Source organism: Sebastes fasciatus, chromosome 12 (assembly GCF_043250625.1).
Source record: "Sebastes fasciatus isolate fSebFas1 chromosome 12, fSebFas1.pri, whole genome shotgun sequence".
NCBI lineage: Eukaryota > Metazoa > Chordata > Actinopteri > Perciformes > Sebastidae > Sebastes > Sebastes fasciatus.
Genome location: NC_133806.1, coordinates 14,075,918 through 14,102,731, shown reverse-complemented (window position 1 = coordinate 14,102,731; position 26,814 = coordinate 14,075,918). Strand labels below are relative to the sequence as shown.

Genomic DNA, 26,814 nt, shown 5'->3' with positions numbered 1-26,814 from the left:
GTATACGTATTTTGTAACAAACCCACTTTACAAAACTTCTACATTGTGTGTGAGTGTGTGACTATGCAATCCTCATCTTTGTAATCCATTTAATACAGAACAGATAGGATGGGATCATAATGGTGTCTGACTTCCTGTGTGTGTTTGTGAGAGAGAGAGAGAGTGTGTGAGTGAAAGAGCCACCTGCACAGCGTACAGTCTACCAAATGTCAGAGCTGAACTCATCGCTGCACTGAGAACATCACATGTGAGTACTTCTAAACATACTGTGTACTCAGTATTCTACTTGTTTTAAAAGCAGATTTAAGGGATATTCTTACAGAGGGAAGATGCACATGTCAGGACAGCAACATGTCTGTCTACGAGGGCACAAATAGTTTCTAGAAATACTGATAAATGTTGCCTGAGATGCTCTCTCGTAGACAGAAGCAAAGGGGCACTGAGGGGCAAAGCTGTATCACTAAAACCTAGCCTCGTCCCAGGCCACATTTTTAGAACTCATTTTCTCTCGTTCCACATACTGATTGTTTTGCCTTGCCCTTGGTTTGGTTTTGTCTGTCTTGTTCGTAATTTGCCTCAAGCTGACACAAATGATCTCAAATAATTAAAAGAAAACGATGAGCCAGAATATCTCCAATGTTCTGGCTGAATGCCTCGTGATATTTAGCTGATAGGGACACAGATGAGTTGGATCTAGTAAAACAGTGCTGAATGATTTGCTCGTTTTATCACTAGCCTTAAATAGCTGTTTAAGTGTATCAGCCTCGATGTATGGATTTCATGCTCTATGGGAGATTTTTCCTGATGATAACACTGAGAAGGATTTCAAAATCTCAAATGAGAAATGCCTAAAATAGAATTATCTTTTGCTCGCTTTCTTGAAGTATAAAGGCCAAAACTTGTGAAATAACGGCAACAACATTTCGTTGATTTTGCAATCGAGGGGTGCTACACGCAAGTGGTGCACAATCTAAGTCTTAGGAAAGAAATCTCTGGAAATATAAAAAGTATTAAATAAATGAATGTTTAATCTATATCTTGTTCCTGTTAACTGTTGGGGTCAGCTGCTGCTAAGGGATGCAACTTTGCGGCCTGCAAACTGGTCAACATGAAACAGGATTGTTGCAGCTTTTAAACAACAATCATTCAAAAAAATATATATTTAAAATAATTCACTGTTTTTCGGAAGATGTTACTGACACAAAAAGTCTTTCTATTGGGAAGAATTACACTGTATTTTTGTCGTAAGTTATTTGTTGCAAATAACGTATTCTTCTGATGAGCACAGCGTAATCGTCATTTTAAAATCTTTCACATAATGGCTGTTTGTTTCTAACTTGAAACATCCTTAAAGAGAAACAATCATGATAACTTGTTATATTTATGTATTTTGGACTAATTTAGTCTGTAAAATATTTCTATGGGTCAAATGAATGAGATATGCCACAACTGACCCTTTACAGGTTCATTGTATTGTTCATTATAAGTATATCAGCAGTATAGTATACTGTACTGTAACGTATAAACGTTGTGCTTGTCGCTGCAGTCCACATGCTTAATGTGGCATACAGCGTATATAAACGTAATGTACTCAAGAATTCAACAGGACGCACGAGAATCAAACCGTAAACAGTGGGAGCTTAATGCAGGTGTTTTCATTAATACAAGTTCTGCTTTTATCCAATCAAACACTGAAGAAAAACTAAAACTTTAACACATATTTAGAGTCCATGTTTGGTTGACGCTTAACGTAACATGTTGCCAAATTCTGTCATGTCTAGTTTGTCAAGTAATCTGATACAAAACTAATTAATGATTATGCATTATGAAATGTATTTTAAAAACAGCTTTCCACACTGATAACAGATACAGTCCCAAAGGTATTTTGTTTATTTATTTACCCGAAAAGCCTAAAAATGTGGTATTACAGGAAACGTTATATTTAATATCAACTTAAACATTATACATGACATAAAAAAATGGCTGATCTAACATATTATGCTTCTTCTGTATACGTTGACACGGGGATAACCCTGCTGCCTGTGTTGCCAGAAGAGCCATAAGACTTGTGAACAGGCGCGGTACAAGAGCCGGTCAGTTTACCTGGTGTATAGATTGATAAATGCACAATTTGACGTTACGTTCCTTTGTGGTGTTGGACATGGTAAATGCTCTGTGTATTTCAACTTTTTTCTTTACATTGACATATTTTGATTTGTTTTAACGTGTGTGAATGAAGTGCTTGTGAGTTTTTGTGTTTGTAAACCCGCTTGCCCCGAATTGCCCTTTGAGGGACGAATGAAGTATTTTGAATTGAACTGAATATAGTTAAAGCAAATACGCGTTACCACAAGAGAGATCAGCTAAACTCTTCTATGTCAGTCCATGCTGTATTCACTACTACTACAATCTAAACACCCATCAGTTTAGAAGAAGTCACCTAAGAAGGCCTACATTATGTACTAATGTGCTGTCAGTACGGACGACATCGTGTTTGGGACTATTTTGTTTTGTGTGCACATTTAAATTTGTGCCAGCTTGTTGAAGGTTTCTTGTGAATCGACGGTGTAGTCCGAGGAGAAGCACAGAGTTATATTTTTGTTGTGTTGGCTCGTTGTTTCTGCACATTTGATTTGAATTTAAACAATGACATTCAAAAGTTGACGCTCTGCTTTAATCTGGGAGTGTTCACATCAACTGTATGTGGAAAAGTAATATCTCTAACACATGATCCCACAGTTTTTAGTTAACCCAAAATGTATTTATGTGTTAATTAAAGTTTAACCCTTTAAAACCCACCTGCCCGCAGGCGGGTTCAGGTTAGGGGTTCGGGTTAGGGGTTCGGGTTAAAGGATGATCAACAGTGTTTTAAACGATGATAAAAGGTTTTATAGTCATCAAAATGCTTCAGTATATTTTGGAGTGTCACAGAAGGGACTAAAAGCAATTACTGCATTTTGATAACTATAAAACCATCATTCAAAACATTGTTGATCATCATTTAACCCTAAACTTAACGATCTTCATGCCGTGCTTGTATTGGGGGCTTTTACCATCAGCTTGGTCTTCTGCAAACAGATACGCGACTGTGTTGACTCCAGGTGACTAACTTGGCCAGTCAATAACCATTACCATGTTTGGCCATAGAATTAGAAAAAAGCCACAATTTGTTAAAGACGACTGTTTTGCAGCATTGTCCTAAAATTCAGGGGACTATGTACAACAAACGCACAAATGCAGGTCGCCCAATAACATCTTCAAACACCAATGAGGCTTGAAGTCACCTCTTTAATTGCATTGCGTTATTTCAAACCCAGTGTGCTAGATTACAGAGCTGAAATAATGGACTACATCATATATACAGTAGTAAGAGAAAAGGTGTTCCTTTCCCCCTCTCAGAGTGGCGAGGAGCATGTCAACATTCATATTTAGTGGCTCAATGTGTATTTTTCGTCTCTTCTGTAGGCGATTACTAAGCTGCGTTTCCCTTACTCTGTTATGAAAATATAACGTCTATGTTGCCCTGGGGGTGTTTTCATACGAGACAACAGGGTTCCCTTTTCATGACTATTACTCAGTTCTCTTTCTCATTGTCTGTGTTACACAAATGATCATACAGTACACACACACACACACACACACACACACACACACACACACACGCACACAATCATTCAAAGTGAAACTGAAATTTCTGAACTAGTGTGTGTCCCTCCTTCTTGTATTTCCATTTGGAGCAACTCAGCATCTCAGTACCTGAGAAAATCATGATATTCATTATATAAAGTCTGCTTATTGTGGACACTAACATTAAGTTAATCAAAACCATGTAAACACCTTTAGTACAAGTTTGTGTCATATTATGTTGGATGCCAATCAGCAGCATTTGTTCGCCGCAAAAGAGCTGCAACAGTTGATTTGTGAGTTTTCAGAGCGCCAGGAGACGGCTAACAAAAAGTCACCTGGGCTCCAACTGCAGGTGCAAACTGCACAAAACAATCCACAATACTTTAATTAAGAATGATCACCTGAGAGATTATTTCCAGCTGTGTAAAATCCCCTCGTGTTTCACTTTAGTTCCTGCAAGTTTCAGTTGTCAGTGCAGATTCTGATAAGTTAAATAACTGGTACATTGTTATCGATCACTGATCAGTCTCACATTGAACATGCATTTTCTAGTTTGGCGTTTAATTTGTAACAAGATGGCGGTTGAGTGATTCTCCTTCAGTGTTGCTAATGTGTGTAAGCTTTAATGTCAAACCGATAAACAAGACGATGGTTCCCAGTAGGCCGAGCGTAAAGTGCATCGAACCAGGAAATGAAACATAATGGTTAAACTGTTCTGAAGCTGTTGGGTAGATGTGTGCACCTGTGTATGTCGGACACTGAGCGTTTAGCGGATGACATTGTTGCTGTGTTTTTGTGAATAATAATGTGTGTTCGTCCTGTTTATGTGCCGTGGACTGTGCTTAATGTAGGACACATTTCTGACAATAAATAATCTAATTCATAATCTATGTTGAAGATACTGGATTGATGCAGGGCAGCAGTTTTTATGCAGCAGTTGTGGAATTTGGTACATTTGCAAACAAACTAATAAGCTGCTGAGACACGGCGTACCTTTGTGTGTATCAAACAGGAGAGCAGTCGTTTATTTCGTCGTCTACCTCTGTATATAACATGTTCTACTCTTTTACTTTGGGAGGTAGTTTTTCCTTTATTTGATTGTTGACAGCAGTGTCGTTGTATTCTAGATCGGTCTCAAGACTGCTTTTTGAAGGTCTTAGTCTCGTCTCGGAATCGTCTGTATTTTTACTCAGTCTTGTTTCAGTCTCAGACAAAGAGGACTTGGGATTTTATCACAAGACCGGTCAAGACCACAACTGTGGGGATATCACTAAATTGCCTGTGCTTTGTCTGATTTGAGGTGAATGAAGATGAATCTTTATTTGTTTTCTGTGGGTGTTTTTATGGGAATCTGGATCTTACAGATCAACTTGAGGAGGGCCTATATATGGTTTGCATGTTCACATCGTAATCTCTCAGGTGATCATTTTAAATTGAAGGATTGTGGATTGTTTTGTGCAGTTTGCACCTGCAGTTGGAGCCCAGGTGACTTTGCACTTTGACTAATGCATTTGCTCTGGCGCTGCAATAGATAAACGGTTAAGGCGCATCACATAAGCACCCCGTCGTCAGTTTAATTCAAGTCGGGGACAGTGGTGGAAGAAGTACAAGACCTTTTACTTAAGTAAAAGTAGCAATACTAGAGTGTAAAAGTACTCTGTTAAAAGTCCTGCATTCAAAGTCTCCCTTAAGTAAAATTGCAAAAGTATTAGCATCAAAATATACTTAAAGTATCAAAATTAAAAGTACTCATTATGCAGAATGGCCCATTTTGGCGTAACATATATTATATTATTGAATTATAATTATTGATGAATTAATGTGTTCATCACTTAAATGCTGCAGCTGGTAAAGGTGGAGCTAATTTTAAGTACTTTATATACCGCTGGGTAACTTAAAGCTGCAGTAGGCAGAATATTTTTGGCATCATTGGACAAAAAGTTACATAATAACCTTTCAGCATATTGTAATTCAAGTGTTCTGAGAGATAACCAGACTTCTACACCTCCTCATGGCTCTGTTTTCAGGCTTTAAACAATCTAGCCCGTGACGGGAGACTTTGGCCAATCACAGGTCATTTCAGAGAGAGACCTATTGGCTGTGCTCCGGTCACAGCAGATGGATCAGCTCTGACTGCTTGTTTTCCTCCGGTATGTGAAATCTTGCAGATGCCGTTACGATCACCGGAGGAGACATGATTTTTTTCAGGTTACCTGTATCATGTACTACCGTCACGATATAGCGACCGTTTTATAAAAATAACTTTTTATTTATAATATTTGCTCCACTCTCGCCTACTTCAGCTTTAACCTGTGATAAGACATCATAATGGATTTGTGATATATGTTTTTGATTTTATATGAATAGCTGAATATGCAAAGTAACTAGTAACTAAAGCTGTCTAAAAAATGTAGTGGAGTAAAAAGTACAATATTTGCTTTCAAAATATAGTGGAGTAAAAGTATAAAGTAACGTTACAGTGTAAATACTCAAGTAAAATACAAGTGCCTCATAATTGTACTTAAGTATTGAGTAAATGTACTTAGTTATATTCTACCAATGTTCAGGGACATTAGTTACATGTGACACATTTTCTGTCCATCTCTACACCGTCAACCAGTGTTGTAGTCAAGGCCACCTAAACTGAGTCAAGACCAAGACCAGAATGTATCGAGACCGAGACAAGACCAAGACATTGAGGAGTTCAGACCACGTCAAGACCAAAGCCGGGTGAGACAGAGTCAAGCCACACTGCATGACACACAAAGAGAATCGTTTCCCGTTAAGAACGAATTCCTACTTCTCTAATTCCTTGAAATTCCTTGAAATTTCATGCGTCTGTGACTATCGATTCCTCTTATTGATGCTTACACATGCACAATTATGCATATGCAAGCTCTATCATGTACTTCTACTAAACCTGAGGGACGCACGTTATTTTTTCCCTGATAAAGCTACACTGAGAACAACAAATCTGTGTCGAACTGAGCAGGAGGAGAGCTAGTAACGTTAACTGTTAGGAGACGGTGGGCAGCACAGTACTGCTTGGATAAATAACGGCGATACGAACGTTAACGGAGGTGCCATTGAGTTATTAATATGAGGCGTTCAAAGGTGAAGCTAAATTACAACGTTATCATCATGTGTTCCAATGTAATCTCGTAAAATTAAGTTTTTGGCAAGAAACTTGAATAAATCAGTTGTTTGAAGGAGATGTTTTCACAGCAATATAAAATAGATATTAGAGAGAGAATTATGACCTGTTTAACTTCCTAACACGAGCTCTAAGCAGCTTGCTTTTAATCAAAGCAAATATTTAAATAATCATACTGTACTGTAATAATCATACTGTACTGTACCATGACAACCCCGAAAAATAGGGCTCTCCCGGGAGCCACAGTGTAATTAGAATACTGTAGTTTACCATGTATATCATGTTGTTTATGTAAAATATATCGAACATTGAATGACAACTGATTTAAAATGTTATTCCTTCATTTAGCGCAGAGATTTCAAAAGTGGCAGATAAACTTTCTGAGTGGCAGACAACAATAAATACTTGCCTGCCAGAGTGGCGGGCAGTGAAAATAGTTAATTTCAGACCCTGCCTCTCACAGTAGTGCTACGATGGTACTGTGATAAATGCAAATGCAGATCCCACTGTTCTGATTGCATAAAAAGGTAAACCTTTTTTTACTCTGATTGTATGCATATAGTGGTGTGTTCTTTATACTATGACAGTTTTCCTAAAATTATATTTAATAATAATAAATTCTAATAAATCTCCTTGCTTACAGTATTGCAATATATTGCAATATATTGAATCGTAATCCCTGTATCATGATACGTATTGCCAGATTCTTACCAATACACAGCCCTACTTCCATGCACAGTTCATCCCTTAGTAGAGAGGTCTAATTCTCAGAGTAATGTAGATGAATAATATGGTCAAATTGATTATTTACAGGAATGTAGTCACTTCCACTACAGAAACAGTTATTGCTGTCTGCATGTATGTAGGCGCTGTGGGAGCGTACAGCAGTTTTTCCATGGTATAACCAACGTCATCATTAAACTTCAGCAAATCAGCATTATGTTAATGACAACTTTACGATAACAGTATGCTTTAACATGAACCGTATACGTCTTTTGCAAACCATGATGCATTTTTTTCCGATGGCAAAAATAATTCTGCTTAGTTTGAATTTCTTAGAAATGTTACGCAAACATGACTTGACAATACAAAAACAGTCCTACTTGTGTTTGAATCTAAACTGACAGATTTTTCCATTCTGATGAAATGATTTGTAGCAGCCTACAAACAATACAGTAACACACAAAAATAGGCATTGGTGTGTATGAACGATTGAGGTGAAGTGGTGAGTGGGAGACGTCTATTGTTTCACAACTCTGACGTTTCAAAGAAGTTTGAATGAAGTTCCCCTCATGGTGAAACAAACATTTTTCAGTCATTGAGCAGAATGTCACTCGTTTCTGATTCTCAACCTCTTTTCCACTGACATTTTGTGTATTTATGAAACATCAGAACAGACACACAAACTCGGTACCTTCCCGTCTAGGCAGGGCCTCAGACATCCTGCAGTGTTTTGGCTTAAATCACACACCATTCGTCTAACTCAAAATGATTATAAAACACACAAAAACAAGTCAGAGACCGAAGGTAGAGATCGCATGTCGAGGGAAATCCTCTGTAGGAGTGAATGGAGGATGAGGAAACAGTGAGATCTACAGTATATGAAAAAAGTGAATCACCCTTGAGTCTTGCTTGTGGCCCACACTTTTAGTCTTCTTCTCTTTCGGTAATGAAACGATGGGATCGAAACGCCCTCGTTAAGTGTGTGACTAATGAGGGAGTCCTCACTTTCAGGTGTTTTCCATCAAAATCACAGCTCAAAAACAGACGGGTATCCACCGAGAAAGAGTCACATTTGGGCCTTTTCTTTCCGACACGTTTATATCCAGAGGTTCTGTGAGAGGATACTCATTTACGCTAGGCCCTAAATGTTTCTGTATGGCGGCCATAACTTGAAGGGTTTCTTTCTAAAGAGCAAACAAAAGGCTTGTTTCATTTTGAGCTCAGAGGGAACAGAAGCAGGTGTGAGCCCTTCATGAACGCAGTACAGAGGCAGGCAGACAAACCTCAGAGAGACACATGAGACGTGAGCGAGATGTTTGTTTTGTCCTTGTTGTGGTTTATGTTTCTAAACCACCTCGGCAGTGTGTTTCTGCAGCTCTAGTCCCTTAATGATCCCAGTAGCTGTCATTAGTTAGCTGAGCCTCAGACTGATCGCCTCATTATTGCATGAGGATGAATTTCTGTTTTGTTTGGATGCTTAAAATCTAATGTTTCATTGTGGTACAACAAAATGATTTACTCAAATGAATCTTAAACCTTCACAAGCTATCTGTATCGTTCTCTTACTTCTGACGCAGAAGCCTGAAATTCAACAAGAGTGCCTCATCTTGCAAACCTTCTTTTACGGTTTTAGGTATTAATGAACATATCTTTCAAGTTTCGCTGAAAAGAAACAAACAAAAACAATGCCGACTGTGACGGCCTAGTCATTTACATTCCTTTACCTTTTCAGAAATCTTGCGATTGGTTTGAAATGTTTATGAGAGGATTTTCAACTCCTGTAATAACACCACATCAGCGCAGTTGTAAAGCGATATTGTAACAGTAACAATCTTTGCAGTTGTGTGTGTTACTTCAGTAAGGACCACAATAAGCTGTTAGAGACAAACTCAGACAACAAACAGAGAGCCACAGATGTTGTATTACTGCCGTATTGAGTGCAGACGAGACTCTACAGCAGGTTAGGAGCGCAGATAAGCACTAACAGATGTTTGGCTCTCGCACAGGTGTACATTTACCCAGAAAGTATTACGAGAACTACTTGTCATGCAGAGTGTGATCTGAATTTTACACTGGATGACTGCCAATTGAGTTTCTTCACATCACTAAAATACGCAATGAAATGTGGATGAAACACTGAATTTGAACAAGAGCGTAGGCCGGTCTGCTTCAGTCAAGTCAAGTCAAAGTTTATTATAGCTCAATATCACAAAACATGCTTCAAAGGGCTGTACCTATAATAAAAACAGCAATGAGCAACATTAGTAAAACACACAAAAACGTATATAAGTGAGATAAACTGCATAGAAAGCATTACAAACGGAAAACTTTAAAATGAACTGTGTAATATCTGTTACAAAAACATATAAAGGAAGAAATAATCATTCTTCAATGGGTCCAAAAGCAGCACCACATGAGGCAAATGAGTGGATTTAGTTATTTAGGGACAAATGTTGGTTATCACTGCGATGAAACCTGCACTTTCCATTTACAGGTTTGTTTGTTAAATCCCTGCTCTCTTTTGATTTTGTTAATTCTGATCAGCTTGTATATTATCATTGAATACTAATTCATCAGAACAGAAAACTAGAATTAGATTACATGAAAACATTTAGTAGAAACTCTTAATCTCCTCCAGCCACACGGACCGTTTGGGGGGATCGTGTTCAAACTCGTGCAGACGAGGATTTCTTCAAACCTTTATTTAAATTCCAGTAAAATTATTTTTTACCACCAAACATTCAAACGTGGCACGCTGGACCACGAGGAAATGTATCTAAAATGATGTACATAAAGTTTGTAGCTGCCAAAAAACAGTGTCTTGGATTTGAACGCTTGACGTATGACATATCAGCAATGGAGCGCCGTAACAAGCAGATACAGATTATATGTGTCAAGTTATCAAACAGCGATGGAAACATGAATTATGTAACTTTAAAGTTACTCAAGGAGGAATTTAAGAAATAAATAGTATGTATGTTTCTTTGGTAGATATTCTGTATTTTTACATATACAAGAGCAGTTAGACTATTTTGACAAGAAACATCATGTTAATGGCCAACAAAGTGTTTGAGTTTGTCAGACCCTACAGACTTCATACAGCTTTTACATCCATTTATCTTGATGTGAACTTTAAGACTACAAAGCACGCTGATGTGAGTAGCTCCCAGTGTTCACACAACAGCTTTTGCTCGCTTCTTAGAAGATATCTAAAGGCTTTATCGTTGTTAAAGTGATTAAGTATAGAACAGTGGTTCCCAACCTTTTTCTTTAAGGGACCCCTTTTCTATCATTCAGTAAACTGCTGACCTTTGACTAAGTGACATATTTTAAGGATATTTCATATCATATTCAATGCGTAACAATAACAGTACAGAACAACTGATAAACTGTACAATAACTGCAGGACGTTTGTGTAAACCGAGCGATTTGGATGAATTTGGAGCAGATTATTTTCTGTGAATATTGCAGCAGAGATGAGTTTTTACGTTATTTTGAGGAACTTTTAATATAATTATCTGTCTATATGTATATTTTCTTCTCTCTGATAATTGGCTATTGTTCTATCAGCTCTTTGGTTGTTTTAACTGCGTGCTTTTCTGATGCAGGACGAGGCTGTTTAGCGGAGAGGGAAGGCTCTGTGAATATAACTTGTGTTCAGGTCTTCACCGTGCCCTTATTCTGTTTATATCTTAAATAATGATCCAAACTTTAAAAATAAAATCTTCATTTAGCTTTCTTTACAGAAATAAATGAAATGCTGAGATAAAGGCCAACTGCATATATTAAAAAAAAAAAAAAGAAAAAAAAAAAAGTTGTCTTACACCCCTTAAAATCAAGAAAGCCTCGTGACCCCTCGTGAAGCTTTGGTGACCCAACTAGTGGTCTAGAGTAATAGTAAGTCAGTAAAAATGATCGCAAGGACACAGGGACCAGGTGCTGGAGTTGTAACAAGTTGATCTGGAGATGAAATGCGCTGACGGATGTCTTTTTATGATGATATTTATTTCACCATATGTATACTAAACTCACATTTCTCTGAACAGCCGTCCCAGCGAGACAATTTCCCAAAAACTATTTATTTTTCCCTCACAGCACTTTGTCTGAGTCTTTCTTTTTATGAACTGTTTCATTTCTAATTTGCATTTATCAGCTGCTTTTGTGAAGATTGGTTCAGCAGTCCATGGTTTGAATTCTGCTAAACTAATTATGTATCTAAATCAGTAAAATTATATGACCAGGGGAAAATCAACTGAGCAATTATAATAAATTAGGCCGTAAGCAGCCCGTGTGCTATTTAGAACATGCTAAAGATAGATAATGAGTCTGTGGAGACCGTTATCAGGCAGCAACTCAAATAGCAATTTTAGCCAATTATGATTAGTTGTTTGTTTACTTGTCGGACGGATAAAAAAAGTAAAAAGGAAAAAATTAAATCATGACTTTATTAGAATTTACTGATTAAAATATAGCACCATTACACTGCCCTAAAGATTTAGTTTTAATCTAATGTTATAATACAGCGCATACAGTTTTACAAAACTACAAAATTACGTTCCTGTACAACTAAAATGCTTTCTCAATTACGTTTCGAGGGAAATGTATTTTTTTCCGAGATTACGGTCTCAGTTTTAAACACGTGATTAACGTTGTCAATTGGAACAAAACAAAACAAAATAACGCAAAACCACTACTTAGTTAGGTTTAACAACTTGCTTAAGTTTGGTAAAAATACATCATGGTTTGGCTTAAAATGATTACGACACTAAAACAAAATCAAACAAAATTGCTACAAAAATACTTAGTTAGATTTAGGCGATAAAACTATTTGGTTATGTTTAGTGAAAGAAACATGATTTTTTGGCTTAAAATGAAAAAAGTTGAACACATTAGACGATTAGTTCAAACACTTTTAGGTTCGTAAAAAAGAAACATAGGGTTGAGATCTTGCTCTCTTCCTCTGTAACAACCAATCAAAGGTCATTATTCTGATTTTGGGTTTGATCGACGACTATGTGCTTTGTTTCCAGACCAATCAGTGACGAGGGAGGTGCAACGGCACTTAAAAAGAGAGTTTGTTTGATAAATATTCACCATTTCCACCCGACTCCGGATCACTGAACACAGAGGGACACTCAGCACTCAGCAACAGATGTGAGTATACTGTCATTTAAAAAAATATATGTTTAGCTAAATATGCATTTACGCTAAAATATAAAAACATATACTGCTGTATACCCAAATAACAGCGCAATTTTTTAAAATCTTATCTGATACTAATTTTTAACCTGTGAGACGTCAGCAGGGCCGAAAGGTCATACTGAGTTTTATATATTTATCTAATTACAGCTACAAAGACAAGATGTATTAATCAAATGCAAATACGGATCCTTTAAGTAAAACTGAAAGAAAAATTTGAATATTAAATATGAAAATCATTAACAACAATAGAAATAGATTTTTATAAAATTGTAAATTGCACAATTTTTAAGTTTTATTTGTGTTTGTTGTATTTATTCTTTCTTGCTTAATGCTTTCTTGAAAAAGTAGTGAAGCACTGGGCAGCACAAAATGGACTACGGCTACACACACAATTTACAGATTATAAAGAACAAATTAATTTATTCTTCTTTTATTGTTTCTGCATTTATTTTACACGGACATTAAATACAATCTGAGCAAAATATATTGAGATACCATTAATGTTAATTCGTGTTACGCTGATTTTTAAGTCCAGCAGTTTTGTTTCCTGCTTAATCTGCGTTAACTATATCTGTGTGTAATTCATTAAGGAGAACGTTTTTTAATAGATGTTGAATTCAGTTCAGGTACGGCCCAAAATAATAATCTAAATAGTGAAAACCGGACACACCTCAATCAATAAATTATACTGTAACCCTGCCTGTCCTTTTCCTTTTCATTTTTCTGCTCGCTCCCGTCCCCCCTTCACCTCCCCTCAGTGTTTGACCCTCCCCTCCCCTCCCCCTCCATCTCTGCTTGTTGTTGACGCTCCATCCTGACTACAGATACGATCGTCTCGGTTTCTGGGTTGCAGCTCCACAGGTGCTGCTGTGACTTTCAACGTCTGTTTATCATCAATTTCGCTCTTCTGTCTTCGGTCTCCCCCTTTCACTTACTTTCCTACAAACCCTGATCTCAGTTATAATAAATAATGCAACATTATTTATTTTCTATCAAATCTCACACACATCTCTCTCTCCACATGTTGACAGTCCTTGATCTTTTATAGATACATCGGAAACATACATAAACCATTTGCTTTGAGACGTTTCTCCTTGACACACATCACCTCGCATTTTAATGTTTAATGCTGCTTTTCTTGGGGTAACTGACTGACTGCCATTTTAAGTGCGAGGCCCCAGACGGGTGATCGTAACATTTTAAAGCCATAAGCTGAATTTTATCAATGTGTTGGGATTAGTGTTGGTATAAGTACAATAAAAAGGACTTTGTGACCTTAATAAATTTGAAATATTCATCCTGATACTTTTATGGAGAGGGCTTTAACTCAATTTCACAGGACATTGCGGATCTTTGTGAGCCTCTAATGGTGAGACAAAGAGATTTTTAGAGAGATTTTTGGACATTTTATGCATTTATGGGGCAGCTGACAGTAGAGAGATGACAGGAGACAAGGAGAGCAAGATGAGGAATGACAAAGGTCTCAGGCCGGACGCAAGCCGGGGACATTGCGTTCATGGCTGGTGCCTTAACCCCTAAACCACCAGTGTGCTCAAACTTTAATATTTTTATACCTCAAAGATATTTGTCAAAAGTAGGGCTGTCAATCAAAATAGTTAATCATGATTAATCGCATGATTGTTCATAGTAAATCGTGATTAATCGCAAAGTAATCACACATTTTTTATCTGTTCAAGATATACCTTAAAGGGAGATTTGTCAAGTATTTAATACTTTAATAATAACTTTAATAGTATTTAGTACTTTACTATCAACATGGGAGTGGACAAATATTCTTGCTTTATGCAAATGTATTTATATATTTATTATTGGAAATCAATTAACAACACAAACAATGACAAATATTGTCCAGAAACCCTCACAGGTACTGCATTTAGCATAATAATATGCTCCATCATAACATGGCAAACTGCAGCGCAACAGGCAACAACAGCTGTCAGGGTGTCAGTGTGCTGACTTGACTATGACTTGCCCCAAACTGCATGTGATTATCATAAAGTGGGCATGTCTGTGAAGGGGAGACTAGTGGGTACCCATAGAACCCATTTTCATTCACACATCTTGAGGTCAGAGGTCAAGGGACCCCTTTGAAAATGGCCATGACAATTTTTCCTCGCCAAAATGTAGCGTAAGTTTGGAGCATTATTTAGCCTCCTTTGCGACAAGCTACTATGACATGGTTGGTACCAATGGATTTTTAGTTTCATATGATACCAGTATCTTCACTCTAGCTTTAAAACTGAGCCCGCTACAACCTCCGAAAAAATTTATTGCATTCTCGCGTTGACTTTGACAGTCCTAGTCAAAACCTAGTACAAGCCTTTAAGTATACGCATTGTTGCAAAGTGTCATTGTAATAGGTTAAAATGGAAAAATACACCAAAGGAAGTTAATTAGCACAACAAATTATCTAAAAACATAACAAACAACTCATGTCGGAGTCAGGCCTATCATTTTCTTATTCTTAATATATATATATATATATATATATATATATATACTGTATATATATATATATATATATATATATATATATATTTAGTTTTTATAATTTTAGGCAAGTATAAATCAGAAGCCAATGCTCATCATGTTTACTCAGATATTTATAAAGTTTAATTTATTTAATTTTGAGGCAAAACACCTAATAAACTAATAAGCAGTGATCTGGATTGATTTTAATGTTCTTGATTTTATTTGCTCTCAAAGTCAAATAAAATCATGACAAATAAATCTCCGATCTTTGTCTCTTGCGCTCGCTTTTGGCCTTAAGTGCGACTCAAAGTTAAGAACAGCTTAATCTTCATCATGGGAAATTGTCAGGCCTGTGTGACACTCACAGTCCTTTAATCAAATTATTTATCTATTTATTTATTTTTTTGGATTGATTTTGATTTTAATTAAAAAAATAGATCCAATACATAACCTATGTATATTATTTTAAAGGGTCAAGTCAATATAAAAGCAACAATGAACGTCTTTGAAAAGATGTTTTTGTGCACAATCACATACTGTACACACTAAAGAGATAAAATAAAAAACACAAAGAGAGAGAGATAAGGGAGTGAAAAGAGAGAAACATCTACCTTTAAACCACAGTCTAGGTGTGCTGCTGGGGCTGTGGTCTCTCTTCTCTCTTTAAGCGTGGAGAGATCCGTCTTTCGTGGAACAGCGGAGGAAGAGAGGGGGTGTGAGAGGCAGAGGGGGAGGATTGGGATAAGAATCTGCACCTTAACTAAATCAAGTCCCACCACAACCCAGCGTACGCTCTGTGTCTCTTCCCTCCGACATTTGTCTGTTTCTTCTCATCCAAAAACCCACCACAGGCCGCCTACTCTCAACTCTCTCAACTCTTTGTCTTTTATCTTCTCAAATCTTTCCAAATCTGAGACCACCACAAACCCCTCTCTGCTTCCTGCTGAATAATTTCTCTTTGCAGCAAAAGTTGATATACATACAAAAGTAAGGACGTCTCTACGACATTAATTTACTTTTCAAATATTTAATTTCAAATCTGTCGAACTGAATGCTCTGATGGTTAATTTGACTTTTTCTGTCCATTAATTAAACCTTGCAAAGTTATTTCTTTATAAACATAAAAGTTCAGTTGTCAGCGAGGGGTTGGTTCAACTCTGTTACAGCGATTCTTGACGCTGTAGTCAGTGTTAGTACTGTATTATATTATTGTATATAGACAAGTGGCGAGTAATATTCTGTCTCTGTTTGTCGAGAGGGTGGACAAAATATAAGGAACAATATAACATAATGCAGTCTAGTAAAATATAACCACTGAACAGGCTCTCAAATAAATCCAAAAAGAAGTAGTTTTAAAAATATAGAGTTGAATCAACACTATTCATCAAAAACCAAACATTAAGCGTCATAAAGGTAGATTTGCAGGGTTAAACTGGCAAAGTATAGTACAGTATATAAACAGTTAAATAGCTTCCTAGACAAATAGGTCATAGTCATGGCACAGAAGCTACCTCAGAAAAAAATCTTAAATTGCTTAGAAAAAGTGCCGATGGCGCTCCACAGGGCTCCGTACTTGGTCCTCTTCGTTTCCCAGAGTACGTGCTCCTACCCAACCAAATTATACTACAACATGGTGTGAAATTTCATAGCTATGTCGACGACACACAGTTGTATTTTTATCTCAGTGTCTGACAACCCGAACAGTCTAAAGTATTAAACATTGGACTGCTTAAAGAGTATTGCACCTTAGATGACTGTTTTTATTTATATATTAAATGAGACAAAAACAGAAATTACAGTTTTTGGGGCTCAATCAAAAAAAGACATAATTTTAAGTGGCTTTAAAAAAAACTCCAGTAAAACAGGTTTAATGACAGGGAAAAAGCTTGGATGTCGGTGTAGATCATAATTAAACTTAAATATTAATTTTTAATTAATTATTATAATGATGAAATGTTTATGTAGACGAACATTTAAAAAAAAAAAAAAAAAGGTACGTCCACAGAGCTTTTAGAAAGGTGCCAAATAAAAGTATGGCTTCTCCTTAAAAAATTATGATTCTGGGTCAATTATTTAAAAATGTAGACCGGTCCAAAATGAATGTTTAGTTGAAGAAAGAAATTGATTCATGCTTTGGTCTTCTCTGGTCTAGACTATTGCCGTGCTCTTTTAACTGGACTAGAAATCAAGAAATCAGTGAATAGACTTCTGATAAAATGTAGCTGCCAGAGTCTTAACCAAAACAAGCAAAAGAGCGCAGATCACACCCGTTTTAGCACCAGCTCCCTGTTTCATTTAGAATCAATTTGTACATTTATCACTAGTTTTATTAGTGTCGTTTTCATGTAAAGCACTTTGAGCTGCATTGTATGTATGAAAGTTCCTATACAAAAAAGTTTATTATCATGCAAAGTATATATAAATATGTTATCAGTAATTAGTCTGCATTAACTGTTTTTCAGACGTGTGTCTGAGATGAAGAACTCAATTCAGTCCGTCCTCCTTCTCATCCCTGTGCTCATGTCAACAACAGGTAAGACGCACTGATTGCAGATGGTTCTTTTATTTTGACTTGAGGACAGTTTGGTGTTGTGCACAAACATATAACATCTTTCTCACTCTTTTAGGGGCAGCAGAGGTGATATATGCTCGGGTGAACGAGACGGTTTCCCTTTGGCCAGTGGGGAATAATTTAAATACATATTCGTACTGGTTCTTTGGTAGAGTGGATGGCCTTCAACTTGCCTGGTCCAATAACCTTGGCGGAAAGGGGACCTCTGAAGGTGAACTGAGCATTGAGCTGTTCGCAGATATAATAACATGTTTTTACCATCAACAGATGAAACAAATTAGGATATTTTTGACAACCGTGTAATTCTTGCTTTGCAGATCCACTCTGGAAAGACAGGTTATCCTGGTCTGGCAACTCACTGATCATCAAAAACATCCAACAACAAAACTTTGGGACTTTTTTCTTTAAACAGTTACAACCAGCTACTATCATTGAATATAAACTACTCAAACTCACTGGTAAGAGTAAGAATAAGGTGATCAGTTCAGTCATCCTGATACATTTTCATTTAAAAGGAATCTTACAAAATACTTTCTGTAATTGTCAACATAATGTAGGGGCAGATGTATTTTGGTAAAATCTAGTGTATGCTTTTAGAAAACTGTAAATTTCATGTTTTAACATTGAGGGCTGTGGGTTGGAAAAACTCATGTTAGTCAAGCTAAACAACAGCGTGTTGTTTTCTTACTTCAGAACATTTGGGGAGGTTTATACTAGGGCTGTCCAACTTAACGTGATAATAACGCGTTAACGAAAATTCATTTTAACACCACTAATTTCTTTAACGCATTAATGCAAGTTGCTATTTTTAGGTTGCAGCGGGCTCAGTTTTAAAGCTAGAGTGAAGATACTGGTATCACATGAAACTAGAAAATCTAAGGAATCGATTGGTACCAACCAACATGTCATACTAGCTTGTAGGAAGGAGGCTAAATAATGCTCCAAAAACTGTCATGGCCATTTTCAAAGGGGTTCCTTGACCTCTGACCTCAAGATATGTGAATGAAAATGGGTTCTATGGGTACCCACGAGTCTCCCCTTTACAGACATGCCCACTTTATGATAATCACATGCAGTTTGGGGCAAGTCATAGTCAAGTCAGCACACTGACACACTGACAGCTGTTGTTGCCTGTTGGGCTGCAGTTTGCCATGTTAGGATTTGAGCATATTTTTTATGCTAAATGCAGTACCTGTGAGGGTTTCTGGACAATATTTGTCATTGTTTTGTGTTGATAATTAATTTCCAATAATAAATATATACATACATTTGCATAAAGCAATTATATTTGCCCACTCCAATGTTGATAAGAGAATTAGATACTTGACAAATCTCCCTTTAAGGTACATTTTGAACAGATAAAAAATGTGTGATTTATTTGTGATTAATCACGATTAAATATTTTAATCGATTGACAGCCCTAGTTTATACCTAACTGCTGCTGTATTTCTATTTGTTTAATTATGTTAACTTGATGGAAATGTACAGCTAAATAGAAGTCAAAATACTGAATTATCTACAACATTAAGAAAAAGTCAAAGCTTAATAATAATAATAATAACAATAATTTTCATAATTTCCATTCTTTGTCTTAGTGACTGTGGACCCACCGTCTCCTCTGTTGCTGCCTGGGGACAAACTGTCTCTGTCCTGCAATGCAGAGACTGTTCAGGGTCACAAGACACCAGTGATACACTGGCTGAATCCTCAGCAAGTGAATGTGGCGAATAACCAAAGAACATTCACCGTAACAAGCCAAGACACTGGCCAGTGGACCTGTGTTGTGACACATGATAAAAAAGAGAAAAAGGCCACAGTTTTTGTCACGGTTGTGGGTGAGTTACAGTGTACGTGCACATATGCATTCATTTTCCCCTCATCCTGAAAATAACTTTACCGTTATTTCTCTTTCCTTCCTATTTAGACCTCTCTCCAGCTCGTTTACATCCTCTGTATACGTCTAAATCCTGGCCTCTCAAGGTCCCCTGTTCCTTTCTTGCTCACATCTCCTGGCAACAAATCAAAGCTAAGGACATCCAGGAAGTTCTCTGGGACTTCGTCCCTAGATCAGGCTCGAGCCCACAGAGGCTCTTCAACCTCTCTCTGGAGAATCCACTGACCTGGAAGCCAGACCAAAACAGAGGACTGCGCCCTGTATCAGACCCTCAGAAAGGAGATCTGTCTTTAACCAGAAATCGAGGGAGAGAAGAAGACAGTGGAGATTATGAGTGCGCCCTGAAATTTAAAAATGGTGTGACTCTGAAGAGGACTGTGCACGTAGAGGTGCTGCAAAGTAAGTCCACACAAACAGCTTTGTACAAGCCCAGCTCTGTATTGCACTCACATCTGTCATACTTTATGACATTTCTTTTTAGCTTGTTCTTTTTTGTTATCGCAGGGTCCTCATTTATCTTCTAGATGTCCGGCTAATTCTCATTTATAACAACTTGGAGACAGGGGTTTCTTTGCCTTTGCTCTGTTGTACCGTGCAAGTGTTTTCATCTCTCCGCTGCAGAGTTTATTTGGAAGTGTCCCTGGTGTGGCATGTGTCTAATTCAGTGGCTAATACGCTTGTCTAGCTCCACTTGTTTTAATAGAGTATAACAAGCTTTCCCTCCACCATAAGAGTGTGATAACACAATGAATTTTAATTGGACTTGGAGGATTTATGGTGTAAAACTAAGATTTTTAATTTTTATCTGAGCTATTATTTAACCAGGAATATTGAAAGAAGTCCACCAATTTTATGGATTAATTCAAGGTATCTTGGAAATACGGGTCCCCGGATTTGCTCTTGAACCTCCAAGTTTTACTAAATCCCACTGGAGTCCTGCTGCAATGTTTGTGGTCCTCTCCAACTTGTGTTTGCTCATAGTGACTCAAGGTTTAATGGTGTTCAAGCCAGGAAGATGAAATTAACAAATTAAAACCAAGAACTAGGGCTGTAACTAACCATTATTTTCATTGTCAATTAATCTGTTGATTATTTTCTCGATTAATCGATTAGTTGTTTGATCTATAAGATGTCAAAGAATGGTGCAAAATGTCGATCAGTGTTTCCAAAGATGACGTCCTCAAATGTCTTGTTTTGTCCACAACTCAAAGATATTCAGTTTACTGTCATAGAGGAGTAAAGAAACCAGAAAATATTCACATTTAAGAAGCTGCAATCAGAGAATTGTGACTTTTTTTTCTTAAAAAATGACTCTAACCAATTAATCAATTAATCAAAATAGTTGCTGATTAATATAATAGTTGACAACTAATTGATTAATTGTTGCAGCTCTAGTTGTCAGTTTCCATTCTTATATGTAGTTGTGGCTGCAGATGCACCAAGAAACATGTGATGCTGTTTAAATGAATTTACTTTATATTCAAATTATAAATTGTATTGAGAGTCTTAGGCGCAGAAAATAAAGGCATTACATTTTGGATCCATATACGACATGTTATGTTTTCTTAAAAAATTACTCAAACCGATTAATCGATTAATCAAAATAGTTGGCGATTAATTCAATAGTTGACAACTAATCGTTTCATTGATTAATTGTTGCAGCTCTACTTAGAACCATTGCCTTTTATGTTTTAGACTTGCTTATAAGTTACTGATAGTTAGATAAAGATATAAGGTAACAAATAAAAAAAAAAAATGCAAAGGATCCCACGACACGTCTAGTCGCAGGCCCTGAAGGTGTCAGGGACTGAGGTTGTACAAAAATCTTTGCTTTTAAAATTGAATTTATTTAATTTGTTTTATGATACCTGACAACCAGAGTTGACCACTCATCACAAAACTAAATCAAATAAAATGTAATGAAATCTGGATTGTGCCTGTATAACTTTCTTTAGGGCTGCAGCTTATGATTGTTTTCATTATCGATTCATCTGCGAGTCTCGATTGATCGATAAATAGTCCATAAGATGTTGGAAGATAGTGAGAAATGCCCGTTGTAGTTTCCCGGAGACCCAACCAGAAGTCCAAATATATACACAATACAATATTAAATTTATTATAATATAAGTCTGAAGAGACCAGCAGGTATTCACATTTGATGTGTTGAAGCCAGAGAAAGTTTAACAATTTTGTGTTTTTTAAATGAATTAATCAAAATAGCTGCAAATTGGTTTTCTCTCCATCGACTGGTTGACTGACTGTTTCAGCTCTAATTGTCTTTAGGAAGATGCACATCATCATAACTAACTAATGCTGATTTTTTTCTTCTTTTTTTTAAATTTAAATTGGTTGTTAATGCTATGTGCAGTGCGGTTTCGATATAGATGCTGTTATGTGTTGCTATGTTTCTGTTTCTGTCTTATTTCAAAACAAATATTTTTCCTTCTAAATTTGGCAAGTTTAGCTGGCACACTGCAGCAACAGAAGCTCAGTCACATTCAGATAGAGGAAGGGAGAGCACAAGATTTTTCCAAGCTTGTCAAATTTTTTCATGCAAATTGTGATAAATATTTTTTTCTTTCTGCACTTCTTCCATTCTCTCTCTCTCTCTCTCTCTCTCTCTCTCTCTCTCTCTCTCTCTCTCTCTCTCTCTCGCTCTCTCTGCAGTCATCTCCTCCCCAGGAACAGAGTTAATCTCTGGCCAGCAGCTCAACCTGACCTGCAGCATCGGCCATCCACTGCCCTCTGACCTGGAAGTGAAATGGTTCCATCCTGAACAATTGCCCCTGTCGTCTCTGACATCTGACCGTCACCCCGCCCATCTCATCATCCCGGAAGTGGGGACAGGAGGTAGCGGAAAGTGGAGGTGTGAGCTGTGGCGGAACAGCACACGGCTGACGTCGGCTGACATAACGCTGAAAATCGGTGAGCGCAGGAAGTGAGAGGAGAGCAGGAAATATGACATAGGCATGACCTTGTGGCCACAATCTCTCTTTTACGACAGTAACTTGGTTTTACATAATGTGTACTGTATCCTGTTTGAAGCCTGTCTCTTTCTGCTGTGCACAGAACCCAAACTGAGTGTGTGGATGCTGGTGGTCATATGCAGCGTCACATCCATCGTGATCCTCCTCCTCATCCTCGTTTTCATCATCTGCCGACGCAGACAAGTACAGTTAAACAATTCCTACTCCTATCTGTTCAATCACACTGGATTATTAGTGTGGCGTTAAGAGTTACCTCTCTCTCTATGTCTCTCTCTCTTTGTGGCTGACATTAGCGGAAGACGAGACACCCAAGGCGTCAACTCTGCCAATGCAAAACGTACGTAACAACCATTTCCTGACTCGTGAAATTACTCCAAGCACGCATTCACACTCATCAGCACTGAAACGTTTAGCCATAAGGTGTTTTATGAAGATACAAACAATAAAATAAACATCTGCACTTAGCTTTTTGTAGCTTTTTCCATGACTCAAAAAGAAACCTGTGACTTTTTATGTTTCAGCCCCAAGCCCAAAGGCTTCTACAGAACATAATATCTCCCACAAAGACATTTTCAAGAAGACATCGCAACCAATTGGATTTCTGTCCAGATAAGATGGATTTTCTTTTCTGTCACATCTACTAAACTGTGAAACTGTCTGAAAACAAAGTTCAGTCTTATCACAACAATGTATTTTTTACAGTTGTACATATCAGCCATTTAGTATTGTTTTTATATTTGTAATGTAATATGTAATCATAAGGACTTTTTCACTGTATTGTTCCATTTAATTATCATTTTAACATTATTTTTTGCGACCATTTCTGTTTATAATTGTTCATGTTTTACTCTCTTTCATCCACATTGTTTCTTAATTCGTCTTGATATGTAATGTATATTTTTACAATGCTCTATAACACTGCACTGATACGCTTGTTACCTGCTTTTAAAAATATTTACAAATATATATATATATTTTAAACCAGCATATGTTGATACCAGGTACACAAATGAGGACCCTTTAGGTAACACTTTATAATAACCATCATTAATGAATGGTAAGTTGATAGTTAATTAAACTTTAGTTAATAGTTATTTTACCGTTAACAAACAATGAAATGCTAATTGATCATGTTTACTAATTATTAGTAATGCTATAATTTAATGTTATTTTATTATTAGGTTGTGTAATATGAAATAATTAGTTTATATAATTATATGTTGCATCATAGCTGATAAGAGACAATAACAATTACATTCTGATAACTATTGATTACTATACTAAACTATTTATTAACAGTTTATTGTTGAACACAGTGTAACATTTTATATACTATATTAAGTATTTATATTAAGTCTATAAACATTATTTGGATGGCTATTATAAAGTTGCAATTGATGATTATAATACCTTGTTAAATGGTTAATAAATACTTTGCAAAGCATCTATAAACATTATCTGGATAGTTAATGAAAAGTTAGAACCGATGCTATGTTATAATGTGTGCAACAATGAACTGTTCAAATAACAAATTATAGCATTACTAATAATTAGTAAACATTATATAATAATTTAGTTTTTTGTTAACAGTAACAATACTAATAACTTACATTTAATTAACCAATTTACCATTTATTAATGATGGTTATTATAAAGTGTTACCATGTGAAATCAAAACAGGACCTTTTTGTCAGAGATTTTCTTTATTTCAGATCAAATTGTAATGAGAAGAGTAATGGGATGTTTTTCAATAAAGTATCAATATCTTTCCTAATTGAGTGGTGTGTCGGGGCTCACTGGGGCAGGATGGCGTCCATCTGACAGATTCGTGGGTACGTGAAGGAACAGGGAACATCGTACCACAACTGAGTGTAGCTGTACACCACCGCACAGTCCTCTCCCTCCGGCCCACCGGACAGGTGGTTGTTTGGCTCAGGCGACTCCCAAAATCTACACAGAGACAGAAAATGTGAAGTCAGATATATAATATAATATAATATTGTAATATTACGTATGTAATGTAAACTATTTTAATACTTAAAGCTGCAGTAGGCAGAATGTTTTTGGCATCATTGGGAGAAAAATCCCATAATAACCTTTCAGCATATTGTAATTGAAGTGTTCTGAGGGAGAACTCGACTTCTGCACCTCCTCATGGCTCTGTTTTCAGGCTTTAAAATAGCTTGTGATGGGAGACTTTGGCCAATCATAGGTCATTTTCAGAGAGAGAGGGTTCCTATTGGCTGTTCGTTCAACGGAGGCAGCTGTCAATCACTCGCAAACTCCGATCAAAAGGTCAAACTAGGCAGCGCTGATCAAATATGAATCAATATTCTGTTACTGTAATGCCTATTTCTTGCCTCAAATGTTTTCAGAAACATCTTGTAGTGTACTGTTTAGCTGTAAAATGAGAACACTTGCTCTAATCTAATGACATTCCCATCAGCCTCAGCTGTATTTAATACTTAACAGTATGTGAGACCTAAATAAAAGACATTACAACGGTAAAACATGTCTTCAACACCATTGTATTCATTATAAATGAATCCTTCAACCTGAGGCGAGGATTGAATTTTTATATTTTTATTTGTTTAAAGGCAGTATTTATAGTGCTCAGAGTATCTTATTATGAGAAGACTGTTTTGATTTTAGTCGTTTTATACATACGGGGTTCGAAGTTTTGAGTTGTCCACCCATATCCAGTCTCCTTCAGTCTCAATGTCAGTCAGTCCGATCCAGTAGTACGTGTATATCCCTCCAATGTTTTTGCCTTCTTTTTCCACGGCATCCTAAAAATGTATGGCATCAGAATTTACTGGGAATTTTTTGTGAATTAACAAATATATTCAAATACATAGAAAAAAAAAGAACACTTACATGCTGTTCTTTGGTGGTCAAGATGGCCAGATGGGCTCCTATCTCTGCACACTTATTTGTACTATTAGAATAGTCGTCCCTGTCAGTGGTGAGGAGGAAGCATTGGTCCCCAACGACAAGCCACCCTTCAGGACACTGGGAGCAGGGGATCACTGTGGGAGAGTGCATAAACAAATCCTGGTTAACAAGGAAAACTTTTTAACAGAAAAATGCGTGGGATTGTAGTAGAATATAAACATGATGAATTTCCGTCCATCTGCTGGAGCCTGAAAGAGGAAAGTACAGTACCTGGAGCTGAGCAGTTGGTTGCCAGGTTGGAGTATTGGTTACACAGGTGTCTGAAGCGATTCCTCAGCAAGTTTAGTTGCAGCTTCAGAGAGGACGCCTCTCCCTTTGGACAGTCTGCAGCCTGAGAGGAGGCCAACAAGCCGATGAGAACACAGAGGATGGTGAGCCCTCTGAGGCTGCCTGAGGAGACATTACAACATTAAGGTACATGCAGATCAACATACACTTGTGTACAGTAGTACAAGGGTGAACTTACCTTCCGTTTTGATGAGACTCATGATGTCTGTCAGCTCGTAGAATATCACAAACTTTGGCTTCCTCTCTCCACTCTCTGGGTGTTTTATAGAGCAGTCGGTGTGCTAAAGAGCAGGGGACGGAAAGTACAGAGTGAACAAATCTAGCAGACAGGTCGGAGTGTTCCTGATTATCAAAGCATGTAAACTCAGATGGTGCAATATCTTGTAACCAAACCATTGATGACCTGCCATATTGGATCAGATAAACAAACATGTCATGATGGAGCTCTGGCGTGGGCGTTATTTACCGTTACATGAGTAATGTCTCCTACTTTTTTAAAATTGGCAAAGATGGAGGTCTAAAAAGTACAAGTCAGCATTAATCACCACAGTGTTGTTGAGAGTTATTTGTATTCTCTTCGTTAGTAGAGCAGCTGCAACAATATCACCTCTACACCACACACACACACCAGATGCCCACTCAGTTGCTCCAACAGGCTGTCAACGTTGTTGTTTTTTGGTATGTGTCCCATTTGTTATTTTTTTTTCTTGGCACCTTATTCCCACAGCCATTGTCAGCTCGTCTTCTTCATGAGGTTTTGTTATTCAAACCAAACTAATTAAAGCAGAGGAGGATTATTTATTGCTCATGTCTGTGTCCGTTTCAGTGACTACCGAGCTAAAATTTGTGGTTGCACCACCACCACAAATTCGTACATGTACTTTGTACTTGATTCAGAGCTCGGCCTTTCTTTCTTCAC

The 26,814-nt window shown here is 37.0% G+C and overlaps 2 protein-coding genes across 5 annotated transcripts; one reads left to right on the top strand and one right to left on the bottom strand.

Annotated features, from left to right (window-relative positions):
* The first annotated feature begins 163 nt into the window (after positions 1 to 163).
* LOC141778796 (uncharacterized) lies at positions 164 to 24,426 on the top strand. Of its 4 annotated transcripts, none has more exons than XR_012596141.1 (12): positions 164 to 247; positions 12,535 to 12,658; positions 17,662 to 17,732; positions 17,827 to 17,982; positions 18,089 to 18,229; positions 19,367 to 19,606; positions 19,696 to 20,064; positions 22,333 to 22,590; positions 22,735 to 22,835; positions 22,946 to 22,989; positions 23,174 to 23,771; positions 24,191 to 24,426. XR_012596141.1 is itself a non-coding variant. In XM_074653256.1 (11 exons), the coding sequence occupies exons 3-11, from the start codon at positions 17,675 to 17,677 to the stop codon at positions 23,202 to 23,204; spliced, it is 1,398 nt and encodes a 465-aa protein (XP_074509357.1). In that variant the 5' UTR covers positions 164 to 247; positions 12,535 to 12,658; positions 17,662 to 17,674; the 3' UTR covers positions 23,205 to 24,426. The 4 variants fall into 4 exon arrangements, 2 of the variants coding, with proteins under 2 accessions (XP_074509357.1, XP_074509358.1); XR_012596140.1 differs by having other exon boundaries at positions 23,174 to 23,784; positions 24,207 to 24,426; XM_074653256.1 differs by having other exon boundaries at positions 23,174 to 24,426.
* Positions 24,337 to 26,601, bottom strand: LOC141778799 (hepatic lectin-like). The gene is made up of 6 exons (XM_074653260.1): positions 26,503 to 26,601; positions 26,074 to 26,176; positions 25,818 to 25,997; positions 25,530 to 25,681; positions 25,320 to 25,441; positions 24,337 to 24,602 (listed from the first exon to the last, which is right to left on the bottom strand). The coding sequence occupies exons 1-6, from the start codon at positions 26,584 to 26,586 to the stop codon at positions 24,446 to 24,448; spliced, it is 798 nt and encodes a 265-aa protein (XP_074509361.1). The 5' UTR covers positions 26,587 to 26,601; the 3' UTR covers positions 24,337 to 24,445.
* Positions 26,602 to 26,814: the final 213 nt, after the last annotated feature.